At 35.2% G+C, this 13,372-nt stretch overlaps 2 protein-coding genes across 3 annotated transcripts; both read left to right on the forward strand.

The window, feature by feature from the left end:
* The first annotated feature begins 77 nt into the window (after positions 1–77).
* On the forward strand, positions 78–3,866 carry LOC104717227 (WD-40 repeat-containing protein MSI5). Of its 2 annotated transcripts, none has more exons than XM_010434771.3 (15): positions 78–530; positions 1,043–1,103; positions 1,214–1,273; positions 1,374–1,436; positions 1,576–1,641; positions 1,760–1,834; positions 1,912–1,987; positions 2,078–2,273; positions 2,436–2,517; positions 2,603–2,676; positions 2,764–2,875; positions 2,988–3,062; positions 3,150–3,217; positions 3,305–3,404; positions 3,503–3,866. In XM_010434771.3, exons 1-15 carry the CDS (start codon positions 274–276, stop codon positions 3,602–3,604), a joined length of 1,467 nt encoding a protein of 488 aa, XP_010433073.2. In that variant the 5' UTR covers positions 78–273; the 3' UTR covers positions 3,605–3,866. The 2 variants fall into 2 exon arrangements, with proteins under 2 accessions (XP_010433073.2, XP_087325741.1); XM_087469615.1 differs by having other exon boundaries at positions 170–530; positions 888–1,103.
* A 3,601-nt stretch (positions 3,867–7,467) lies between these two features.
* On the forward strand, positions 7,468–9,503 carry LOC104717228 (putative polyamine oxidase 5). Its single transcript, XM_010434772.2, has one exon. The coding sequence runs from the start codon at positions 7,698–7,700 to the stop codon at positions 9,309–9,311; it is 1,614 nt and encodes a 537-aa protein (XP_010433074.1). The 5' UTR covers positions 7,468–7,697; the 3' UTR covers positions 9,312–9,503.
* Positions 9,504–13,372: the final 3,869 nt, after the last annotated feature.

The raw sequence follows: 13,372 nt of genomic DNA on the forward strand, positions 1-13,372 counted from the left end.
CCAATCAGAACTAGCTTTGTAATGGGAAGATACTGATTTTTAACCCATAAACAAAATGTTAACACAACTTTTATGTTATGATGGTAAGAGAATAGTCAAACAAAACAAATTATTTTGAGGAAATTATTTTATTCGCTGGGTTTAAGGATTTGCATATTTGGTATTTCCCGGGACGAAGTTTACTTCAGGTGGCATAAAATATAATAATTAAAAAAAAAAAAAAACAAAAACAAAGGAGAAGAGAGAAAAAGCCAAAAAGGAGAAAGAAGGGACATGGAGAGCGAAGAAGCTGCTGCGACTGTTCAAGCCACCAGGCCGAGAAGGCGAGTATCCAGGAATCCGGTGACGGCCATTGTGCCGAAGACGAGAGTTCGTAAACCCAAGAAAAATGAAGAGTCTTCTCAGTCACCTCAACAGCAGAGTCATAAGGCCACTGTTGAGGATAAGTTCTCTCAGTGGAAGGCTCTTGTTCCCATTCTCTATGATTCGTTTGCCAACCATGCCCTCGTCTGGCCCTCTCTCTCTTGCAGGTCTGTGCTTTTTCTTGTTTTGGGTTTTTTTTTTTTTCTGTTCTAGGGTTTTCGATCGTTTTGTTTTGGAAAAGTTATTTCCTTTTCGGGAAATAAAAATTCAAGCTTTTTGCTTTTGGTAAGGCGATTTAGTGAGATCTCCACTTTTACTAGTGAAATGCTGATAGATTTGGATTTTTTTCTTAGCAGTTTTCTGGGATTTGTGAGATTTGGACATGTTCTAGTTAGGGTTTATACAGTTGATGAGTTAGCTCGGCCTCCAAGCTTTTATATGTTTCTTTCTCTATAGTTTGATCTGTTATAGCTCATTAGCTGTATGATGTTTCCATTTTGAACCTCTGGAACTTGTTTTGATAGGAGAATCATCAAGTGGTCATTGGTAACAACAGCTGGCCAATTCGGTTTTGTTACATTTTGGTTTCAGATGTTTACCTGTGCTAAGATTTAGTGAAGTATTTAATTTTTGCGTAAAGAGGTTCTGTTTCGTCGTAACTGGTATTTGATTTGAGCAGATGGGGGCCAGAGCTTGAGCAAGCAGCTTCGAAGACTCAACGTCTCTATCTCTCGGAACAAGTGGGTTTGCGCTTTTTCTTTTAGTTTATACATTTTTTCTTGAGGAAAATGATAACCAAAGTTTGTCTATTGCTACTTATATTACCTTTGTTTCTTGGTTCTGTCATTAGACTAATGGCAGTGTGCCTAATACTTTGGTCATAGCCAATTGCGAAGCTGTTAATAGGCAGGTAATTAGTTTTCTTTTCTACCAAAGCTTGTGCTTTTGTCCTTCTGTTACTCTCTGCTAAGATAAAATTATTGAAATACCGTTTCTTTATATGCTTCCAGCTTAATGAAGCGGCTTACTCTCCATTGGTGAAGAAGTACAAGACCATCATCCACCCTGGAGAGGTGTGAGTTCCACCCTTTCAAGACATTTCCCTTTATTCTCATTTTTCTTTTTTAGATGGATTTACCGAATATGCATTTTGTTGAAGGACTTTCAGTACTGCAAAAAGACTTTTTTATGTGTACCCTTCATTAATCGCAGGTTAACAGAATCAGGGAACTCCCACAAAATAACAAGATTGTAGCTACTCACACCGATAGTCCTGATGTAAGCTCTGCTTTCTACGGTCATCAGCCTGATAAAAAAAGTTGCTTTCGTGATTCAGTATCTTTGTTTGAACGTAGTTCTAGTTTCAGTCATGCAATTATGATATATCGGTTTTCAGGTTCTCATTTGGGACACTGAGACTCAACCAGACCGGTATGCTGTGCCTGGAGCTCCAAATTCTTCTCCGGATATGGTATCTTCTTCCCACCGTGTTAAACCACATGCTTGTGCTACCTTTTTCTGCATCATCTGAACAACTTTTATTTTCAGTTACTAACTGGGCATCAGGATGATGCTGAATTTGCTCTTGCAATGTGCTCAACCGAACCCTTTGTTCTCTCTGGAGGTTTGTACTGGTTCTATCTTTGTGTCATATCTTAAAGGTTTGCTGCAAGTTTGTATTGGTTCTATCTTTGTGTCATATTCATCCGTGCAGGCAAGGACAAGTCCGTTGTTTTGTGGAATATCCAAGATCATATAACAAAGGCTGGTACGGATTCCAAATCGCCTGGATCAAGCTTCAAACGGACTGGTGAAGGTGGTAATAAAACTGGTTGTCCTTCTGTTGGCCCTCGAGGCGTATATCGTGGTCACGAGGATACAGTTGAAGATGTGGCATTCTGTCCATCTAGGTAACTTTTTGGGGCAGTCTCCTTGTTTTAGGCTCTAAGTTTATATTCAAATGCAGAATTTTCTGATGAGAGAGAAAGAACAGACTATTCTGATAGGCTCCACCAATGAGAGAACAGACTTTTCTGATGTTTTATTTGTTGATTTTTTGTTGTGTCCTGCAGTGCACAGGAATTCTGCAGTGTTGGTGATGATTCTTGCCTAATGCTATGGGACGCAAGAACTGGCACTAATCCCGCCATGAAGGTACCTCTCTTTTTAGCCATATTGGAGTTCGATGTTTGACCTTTCGGTTGTCAGTTTCCATCTGTTTATTTCTGTGTGCTGGCAGGTTGAGAAGGCACATGATGCTGATCTTCATTGCGTCGATTGGAATCCTCATGACAACAATTTGATCCTGACAGGGTATTGATTTTCCACACTTGATTGCTTGTCCAAAAGTACAAAGATGTTACTGTTCTCTCACTCAACGTTTCTACACCATTTGTCCAGGTCAGCAGATAACACTGTCCGTGTGTTTGACCGCCGAAACCTGACCTCAAATGGAGTTTGTTCACCTGTCTACACATTTGAAGGCCACAAAGCTGCTGTTCTTTGCGTTCAGGTTTCAACAACATGCCCCTAGTTCTGTGTTTTTTCTTTCTTCATATTATTAGTCCTGCATATGAGAATACCTATCTCCAGACTCCAGTGACACTGCTTTGTAATCAATACAGTGGTCTCCTGATAAATCATCTGTGTTTGGGAGTTCCGCAGAAGATGGCCTCTTGAACCTTTGGGATTATGATAGGGTAAGTATAATTTTTCAGATTCACATTTAAACGTTTTTTACTTTCAGGTTCATCATAGTCATATATGTATCTATGTGTGTGCATCAGGTTGGTAAGAAGTCCGAGCGTGCACCCAAAAGTCCTGATGGGCTTTTCTTCCAGCATGCTGGTCACAGGTTTTGAAGACTTTATCCTGATTCTCATGTTTGCTTTTTCCTTTTACTCTATTCAGTTCTATAATCTCCTTGTTTAAATTTTCTTAGGGACAAAGTGGTCGAATTCAACTGGAACGTATTGGACCCTTGGACTATTGTCAGTGTTTCTGATAACTGTGAGAGTAGCGGTGGAGGTGGAACATTGCAGGTACTTTTTAAATGTCTTGCTGCATTTACTGGGAAACCTAACTATGATTAAATTTCTTGGTAAATTTGAAAACTTTGTTATGATTTTAAATGATGCAGATATGGCGGTTGAGCGACTTGATTTACAGAGCGGAAGAGGAAGTCTTAACAGAGCTAGAAAAGTTCAAGTCACATGTTTTCACATGTACCTCCAAGCCTTGAGGAAGTAATCCCATGTCTATTAGTAAGTTGCTGCGGGTTAGGTGCAGTTTTGCGGAAATCGGTATGCGTATGTGAGTTAGGCATTCGTTTTGTGGGGGAAATTACTTGGCTATATAGGCCAGTAAGTAATTCAAACTATTGGTAAATTTCAAACTTCAGTGATCTTTTAGGATTCTTGATTCTGTTTCTTCGGGTAAATGGTAGGCACCTAACTTGCTTGTATTTTTCAACCATTCTTGTGAATCCAAACTTAAGTTAAGCATGACGAAACTAAACCATCAGAATGAAATCCGGATCTTAATTATTAAGTACTTGACTTGACCCATGTTTCACTGAATCCATTCAGTTCTTTCTTCCAACAACAAAAGCAGGTAGAAAATTGTGGTTCTTCACATCGATTTGGTTTCAATTCAAGAAAATCGGTTCTGCATAAACCAGGTTGAACCGGACACTAGTTTTACTTTTACAGAGCTGTTATGCAATCTTAAGACCTGACATCTATGCAAACTTGCAGACAATTGGAGTTAAAACTCTTGGGATTGTGGGGTGAGGGAGTTAGGTAGCGACATTTGAGGATATTTATTGCAAAATATCTTCTAGTTGATTCTCTCTTTCTCCTCCCTTTTACCTCTCTCTCTCTAGTTTGAAAACATCTAGTACATACTAACCCTTTCATGGGGTTCTTGGCTTATCTGACATTAAGTACACTACTCTTTCATAGATATAAGACCATCAGATAGGGTGTCCATAGGTTTTGTTGGATTCTCATCATTGATTCATTGTAGCTATAACCAAACAAAAACCTTGATTGTCGACACATACAAACACACACATGTTTTGAGTTTTGTACGTACGTGTATGTGAATATGCCAAACTATTTGTTTGGAAGAGATGAGACAAATTTGTGGCTCAAGACGTACTATATCTCCATTGTTCAAGGTTAAGTCCTTTTTAAAATCCTAGCCATTAGTACCTTTTTTTTTTTTGTCTGGTTCTCTTAAGTGTCCCCTCGACACTTCGATATCCTATCGAAATTGTTGTAGTGATACTACACCATTAAACTGATTATTGATGTTTTGCACAAACTTACCTGGATGGATCATCATCTGCCTCATTCTTAAAAAAAACATTGCTCCCAAATTTCTACTTGAGAAAGATGTGTGTGTGGTGAACCAATTTTAAGCCAAAAGCTTTGTCTATGAGTGCAAAGCTTTACACTTGCTACTGATCTATAAATGGATACAATGCATCTATAGTTTGCAAAGTAAATATAGGAGTATGAAACACGTGACCACCTTCGACTGTGTCATTTTCAAGCTTCCAAGATCAAGGAAAATTCCTTAGGTCACGGGAAAATACCATGGTAGCTAGATTTTGGAGCTCAAGATTTTGACTTTCCTTGTACCTACTTTTGTATATCCACAGAAACAATCTGTATTATGCATATATATAGGCAATCCATGTTAAAATCATATCATGTTTTATATTAAACTTTTTTATTTAAAAAAATCGATTTCGTGTACATCCAAAGTACATAGAGAGATTACAGTCACACACAACTTGAGTAAAAATATTAGTTTCATATGTATTTGTTATTGATCTCAAAGTTGATTCTTGGTGAGCCAGAGCTCCTTCGGGATGTGCAAACTCATCGCAACCGACAAAAGCCTCAGAAAGATTTTGTCTTTATGCTTCGTCGGATTAAAAAATAATTCACACTTCGAGAATTAATAAATGTTGGGTCACAAAAATATATACTATTGTGGATTTAACGTAGAAGGAATGCATATTGATCATTTCAATATTTTTATGAGTAATTATAGTTATCAAATTTAAGTCTTGATAGTAAATATATAGTTTTCTAGCTAGTAATGGGTCATTTTCTGATTTTTAATTAAGTAAACGATAGGGACGATATGATAGCTTACGGATCTGCACTACCTTTGATGAAGATCCATTTCGGTGTATAGTGCAAAAAGTTTGATATAATTAAGTTTAACTAAAGTAAAGATAAATCTACAATAATATCCTCATCTAAAGAAAAAGTTGCATACTTTCGATCCATAGAAACATATTCGTTTAAAGAACACTTCTTTATGAACATACTCGCTAAGGAATCAATAGTTCATGGTGTTATTGGTGGTGTTGTTATGATGATTGCCTACAAATTCTAAGGGTAAAAAAAGCAAAAGGAAATATATTTAACGTACGTCTTTATATTCTTTACTATACATATAGTTGTCTTAAATAAAATAAATTATCGTGTCGATTGACTATCTTTATAAGTTACAACTTTTAAACAATAGTCTTTGACCTATATTTTACAAGTTACAACCCAAGCATGTACTTCTAAGGGAAAAAAAAAACTTTAAGAACATAAAACTCTCAAACATAAAAGAGTTTTAAACCCCTTGATCTTTGGTAACCTCACAATTCTAGGTCTAGTTTCTTTTATACACAGTGATACACTACATTTATCTACACATGTTTATATAAAATGTAAATAGAAATCTGAGTAATTCGGATGAATATGTCAATATATGTGTAGCTGCATGCAAATACGTATGTGTAAACAAATAGGGGCTAAATATATAATTAGATTGAGATGGATATTGAGAGTGATGACACAATCATGGTTAGGTTGATTAAAATAGGTATCTAATCAAAGGTGGATCAGTACCACTGACTCATAATTTGCATCTTCTGGCCCTACCTCTGTCATCTTCTTTCTTACATGTGATCTCTTCCTCTCCAAATATTACCATTTTCTTTCTATTCGTTTCCTCACTTTTTTTTTTTTAGTATAGATTTTTCAATGTTTTTCATTATTATTATTATTCCTTTTGTTATAACTTTCCTATTCAATAATTAGTTTTTCCTTTGGGAATTAATACACTCGATGTCGATGCGATCCAAATGGTCTAATTACATTCGACCATTTCTATAAAATTGTGTCCAAAGAAAAAAGAAAAAGAAAAAGGCAGATGTGTTGTTAGAACAATAAGAAAGACAGATATGTTTTAAGTGTTTAACACATAATGTATAAATAGCTAGCGACACGTTGTTGGTACGTTTTGAGCATATATGTCGCACACCATGCAAAATCTTCTCACCACCCATTATTCACACACAAAAAAAACGTTGGGAGCTAGGCGGTTCAACCGCTTCTAATGCGACGATAGGTGAGCTTTGCTTTGATGAGGTGACTTGATATCTAATCTAATTGATATATGTATATATATATATATATATTATTTTTTTTTTCCTATAGGACATGTTGGTTATGTTGTGTGTGATTCTGAAGTTTGGTTCTTTTCTCTAAACCCAGTGTATTTAGTGTCTGTTGAAAACAATCAATAAGGTACTCACTGTATAACTAAACCTAACTTTTGAACAAAAACTATGAAAAAAATATTGAAAAGCTACCGGTATTTTCATAAATAGTTGATTATCTCATATATATATATATATATATTTTATATAACTAATAACGACATTGTATGTACAGCAAAAGTTTCTTACTTTCTTTCAATTATTTTGGGATTAGAATGGTTGAAAATGACATATTTGTGAAAAATTAACTGTTCATTAAAAAATGTTTTGTCTTAGAAAAATATCTAGTTTAAATTATAAACAAAGTTAACATATAAACTCATGCTGATTTTTGTGATTACAGTTTATATGTTTCAGTTTTGCAAAAAAAAATATTTTCGATTTACTCATATATGTATTTGATAAAACAGAATTTTATTTTAAAAAAAAAATAAAATCGACAAAAATTAGGAATTTCAAAATTTAATAATTTCTTAATTAGAAATCTAAATCTTCACATAATAGTAAAAAACTCTCCTCCCCAGTGGCTTTTTTGGGCTCACAGAGACACATCATCATCAGTTCATCACACACACTCTCCCTTATAAATGTTCTGCCAAAGCAATCTCTCTCCGTTCATTCTCACCTTCTTCGTCTCCTTCCCCTAATCCCCAAAATACACACACACTCCATCCTCAACCCCAACCCCCTCCTCCATAAAAGTACTCTCTCCTTTTCTCATCCAAACACACCGACAAGTAGATTCCTTTTTTTTAAAACTATGGCGAAGAAAGCAAGAATTGTTATTATCGGAGCCGGAATGGCTGGTCTCACGGCGGCGAACAAGCTCTACAAAACCTCCACCGACATGTTCGAGCTCTCCGTCGTCGAAGGCGGTTCTAGAATCGGCGGTAGGATCAACACCTCCGAGTTCTCGTCAGAGAAGATCGAGATGGGTGCCACGTGGATCCACGGGATCGGTGGAAGCCCTGTTTACAGAATCGCAAAGGAGACTGGTTCTTTAGTCTCCGACGAGCCATGGGAGTGTATGGACTCCAGCATTGATAAAGTTAAGACCTTTGCTGAAGGTGGGTTCGAGGTTGAGCCTTCGGTTGTTGAATCCGTCTCTGGGTTGTTCAATGCTCTCATGGAATTAGCTCAGGGGAAAGAGATCTCTCAATCCGACTCCGATTTGGCTCGTTTCGATGGTATTTACGAAACTGCCACTAGGGTTTGTTCTTCTAGTAGTGTTGGGTCGTTTCTGAAATCTGGGTTTGATGCTTATTGGGATTCAATCAGCAATGGAGGTGTTGGTGATGGGGTTAAAGGGTATTATGGGAAATGGAGTAGGAAGTCGCTTCAAGAAGCTATCTTTACGATGTTTAGCAACACGCAGAGGACTTACACATCAGCCGATGATCTCTCGACGCTCGATTTCGCGGCGGAGAGTGAGTACCAGATGTTTCCAGGGGAAGAGATCACCATAGCTAAAGGCTATCTCAGTGTTATTAAGCATTTGGCGTCTGTGCTTCCTCAAGGTGTTATCCAGTTGAATCGAAAGGTCAGAAAGATCGATTGGCAGAGTAGTAACGAAGATGGTCATGTGAAGCTGCATTTCTCAGATGGGTCTGTTGTTTTTGCAGATCATGTTATTGTTACTGTCTCTTTAGGGGTGCTTAAAGCAGGGATTGAGAGTGATGAGGAGTTGTTTAGTCCTCCTTTGCCTGATTTCAAATCAGATGCTATTAAAAGGCTTGGTTATGGAGTTGTCAACAAGCTTTTCGTTGAGATGTCGCAGAGACACTTCCCGTCTCTGCAACTTGTGTTTGACCGCGAGGATTCCGAGTTTAGGTTCGTGAAAATCCCGTGGTGGATGAGAAGAACTGCCACCATTAGCCCTATCCACAGCAATTCGAAGGTCTTGCTTTCTTGGTTTGCAGGCAAAGAAGCTCTCGAGCTTGAGAAACTAACCGATGAGGAGATCATAGAAGGTGTCACGACCACTATCTCTTGCTTGACAGGCAAGGAAGTTAAGAAAGACGCTGCAAAAACTTTGACCAATGGCTCTTTGAATGATGGTGGTGAAGTAATGAAGATCACAAAGGTCTTGAAGAGCAAATGGGGAAGTGATCCTCTGTTCCGGGGCTCTTATTCGTATGTGGCGGTCGGATCAAGTGGGGATGACCTAGACGCCATGGCCGAGCCGTTGCCAAAGATTAATAAGAAGGTTGGTCAGGTCAATGGTCATGATCATCAAGCCAAGGTTTATGAGCTTCAAATCATGTTTGCAGGGGAAGCAACACATAGAACCCATTACTCCACAACTCATGGTGCCTACTATAGTGGTTTAAGGGAAGCCAATAGGCTTCTTAAGCATTACAAATGTAACTTTTGAGTGTTAATTTTTTTAAGAATATGTTTTGTTTATTTTTGGGTCAATGTGTTTAGAGAAGCTTAATTAGTTTTGTAAGATTTTTTAATTGTTTTTTTTTTTTTACTTTTAATTTGGTTTACTTTTTTTTTTTCTGTTTTACTTAAAAATTACAAGTTTACAGCCACGTTCTAATCTAAAAAGCAAATTTCTGAATTTTCTTTCATAGATGAGTCTCAGGGGACAAAAGGAAATTAAATAATCAAAAAGGAAAGTTAAAAAGAAAGCAAGATATAAAGATGTATAATGGAATTTACATCTTTGTTTGTTCCCTCACCAGTCACTTTTAGTCTCACTCACTAGTACTCTTTTTTTCTCTCTCTCTCTCTTTATTCTTTAAGAGATTAATAATTTTCTTAGTCACATTTTATTTGTGAATTCCATGGATACATACAAAAGATGCAAAAAAAAAATAATAACTAAAAGCGAAAAAAATTTATGTAATTTGGATTATCCCATATTTAAAGTCAAAATGGTATTCTAAACTAAGAAAATAGGTGGAAACTGGAAGAAGAAAGGAACAAAAGAAAAAGCTTAGGATGCTCCGATCCCTACCTATATATATATATATATATACAAACAACCCTAAGAGATTCTTAAAATTTTATTTTGTGTGGTGAGCTATCATGGACAGGATCCACCGAACCCGCCTAGTTTCCAGCTTGCAAAGCCATATATATAAGCATTTATACCTTTTTCATGTATCAAATCTTATATACAACCTTCATGTTTTCCTTTTTATGTAAATTATTTTGAATCCAAGATTTGAAACATAATTTGATCTCCGACATATATAAATTTTGTCATTTAAAATTAAAACCACAAGACTCTCACTATAGCCTAGCTATTTTGTATATGTCGAATCATCACGAACCATTGCGCCACTATAAATTTATTGAAATAATTGAGAAGATATTCATATTTAGATTTGAGTGATGGAATGTATTGTTACGTTGTTGCTTGTCACCACGACAAGTTTTATAACATGAATGGAAAGCATTGAGAAAGTGGTAGGTGTCATATGGACAGGTCTTCTATTTTACACTAGGATTATTAACTGTCTCTATGCTCACAATAGACAGTATTATCATGTATGCATCATGGTCCTACGAAAAAGCATCGACATATATATTGAAAAGAAAAGCATATAAAATTATATATAGAGATGAATGGTCATCATCATCTTCAAATTGGTACCCAAATCAATTGATTTGATTCAACAGTTATGTACAATGTGTAATGAACAAGTGGTAGTGGTAGGGTTTATTTCACCAATTTGCTTTCTATATGTATATCTTAAATTTCAATAATTTCATGACTCTTCTAATCTGATTTTATTATACTTATAAAAAGAACACTCCATCAATTTTAATAATCATGGCTAATTTAACAAAAAAAAATTGAAATCAGAATATCAATATTCAATTTTTATTTGTAAAATTACTTATATTTTATTTTGATGTATATAGCAAATATAGAGTTGGAGCCTTGGAGGGGTCAAGAAAACATGGAAAGTATGTAGTAGATATTATCTATCAAATTATAAACTACTTTAAATCAAAACTAAAAGCACATAGTAAAAATACCGTGAACTCAACTACGATTTTTTTTTAATTTGCTTGTCATGGAATTCACATAATATATGTTAAATGTTAGTTCCTTTAAGAAACTACTAAGCATAATTGTTCCGTTAGCACTCACATAACATATCGGGATCTTGGCCATGGTTGTGACATACTGACATGTTGAGTCCAATTTAGAAAAAAAGAGTATCCAATTTAGAAGAAAAAAAAGAGACAAAAACTATGCGTTTTATAGCAAATATCTATCTACTCAAGTGGGCTTTTAATCTGTATAGTATATATATCTGACTTTTATTCAATAGGGGACATGGTCATGATGTGTTGATTCATAATATCACATATTTTTATGTTGTCTTTAAAACTACAAAAAAAAAAAGAAAAAAAAATTATTTAATATCACTTTTGTAGTGAATAATACCAAGAGTTAGACTCTTGTATTTAGTATGTTGTCTATCACATTCTTCCTAGGCTCCTCAATCAGATCTCTCCCCTACACCCGTTCGGTAGTCTACGCCACATAGTTGGATATATAGACCTAGTTACTGTTAACATCTAAAGTAATTAAGTAAACATACATAACCAATAATACATAGTTTGATATATACAGAGCCGGCCAGGAGTACAAGCAGGGCAAGCAGGTGCTTGCGGCCGTCAGATAATATAATAATTAATCGGCCTATTTTTCTGAAAAGTTCTCTTGGTCTGATAGTAAAGCAGCAGGTTTTCAGTGACCTGCACCAGGATTCGATTCCCAGCCTTTCTATTCCCCTTGTTATTCAACCATTATTTTTTAAAACAACATTTATTGTATTTAGACTTGCGGCCCATAAATAGTCAGCGCCGGCTCTGGATATATATATATATATATATTTGGTCAAATACATAGTTTGATATATTTGAAAGTGTTTCACTTGTTTTTCTAGGAATCTAACTTAATGTTGCCATCTCGCGCGGAAGTGAAAAACAAACTATTAACTTAACAAAAATTATTCAGCAGATACAGCTATTTTGCAACAGATACAGCTATGTAGTTTCTACATGAGTTATAATTATGATAACATCAATTATAGAGATAGTCCATCGTAATCAATAATTCTTCCCTTCAATCATGTGAGGAAAACGAAACCTGAACGAATCAACAAAGATTCGATTTTTTTGGTAAGACAAATTCGTATTTTTAGATAAATATTTTGATAGTTAATATTTTGTACTTTTTTGCTGCTAGGGTTAATCAAAATACAGGAGATCCAGTGTCACTTGCTCCAGAATCGATGGATTTAAAATTACATTTTTCTATTATTCTATTTTTGTTTATATATTTTTTGTATTAAAAATATGTTTTTTTTGTCCTCTGATATGATATTTTTTTGTCGTATTAAAAATGATTATGATACGGAATTTTTTAAAACTGTATTCGTTAGTTTTATTCAAAAATCATATCCAGTAATCTAAATGCTAATTATGATATGAGATTTGTACAAGTTTAAGAAAAAAAAAACGTATTTTCTGATATTTTTATTCCAATAAGATTATTGTTTGGTCAAATCAAAGAGAAAGCTAATTGGACTCATCCACTCTATTATTGTGAAATTTGATTTGCTTTTTTCATTCCTAAAGAAAACAGGAATGTCCCACTCGTTGTCTTTTTCTAAATTTGTAAAAATAAAATAAACAAATTATAGACGCTAAAATAAAATACTTAATAATAATAAAATGCTACCCCTAAGCTTCTAGCACACTTTTTTTTCATTGTGTCTATGAGAAAAGAGGTCATACACCCAACCACAACAGACGACTATATTTCTTTATCATGAATCGATGTATTTATAAATCTTTTGAAAAGTGAGTGAAATAACTCATGGAGCCTTGATTGCTGGTAAACTAAATCTAACTTTATCATATGTTCTGTGACTGTAAGTGGTATATATAGGAAAACTATTATAATACTTATATATACGACATTATGGTCCATATATACCTACTATAATAATCCCGGATTTAAAACTGAAATCTGCTGATCGATGACTTTAACACCAACGAACTACAAGTGTCGTGGGCTAGATCCTTAAAGACAGTCAATATATGGTGCTAGAAACATATATATGTTGAAGTTTTCGGTCGACAATCTTATATTCGGAACCTCGCTACAGTGAGTTAAGCTTCGCAACGGAATTACATGTACATGCATGTCTTGGCCCGTCCTTCAACCTTTCCGACAAGATATGTATAATCAAGTTATGGCTCATCTCTTTTTTACCCTTTGCAATCTTGGTTAAGTATGGATGTTCCGTTTTTTTATTACAGCCTCTCGTTATGACTGATCAAATGTTATTGTAAATTTGAAATTAATCACGTTAATGCTTGCGTAGAAAAAAAATCAACGAAATTACTTTACAACTATTTATTTATGACATTGTATAGTGTTGTACTCGATAGAATTAG

This window comes from Camelina sativa, chromosome 10 (genome assembly GCF_030686135.1).
Source record: "Camelina sativa cultivar CO46 ecotype springtype chromosome 10, ASM3068613v1".
Lineage (NCBI taxonomy): Eukaryota > Viridiplantae > Streptophyta > Magnoliopsida > Brassicales > Brassicaceae > Camelina > Camelina sativa.

Bases quoted from the DNA above. Each gene is read 5' to 3' on its own strand.
- LOC104717227 (XM_010434771.3), top strand. From the start codon at position 274: ATGGAGAGCGAAGAAGCTGCTGCGACTGTTCAAGCCACCAGGCCGAGA. The intron at 1,642-1,759 runs GTAAGCTCTGCT...ATCGGTTTTCAG, and splicing joins CTCACACCGATAGTCCTGAT to GTTCTCATTTGGGACACTGA. The intron at 1,988-2,077 runs GTTTGTACTGGT...TCATCCGTGCAG, and splicing joins ACCCTTTGTTCTCTCTGGAG to GCAAGGACAAGTCCGTTGTT.
- LOC104717228 (XM_010434772.2), top strand. From the start codon at position 7,698: ATGGCGAAGAAAGCAAGAATTGTTATTATCGGAGCCGGAATGGCTGGT.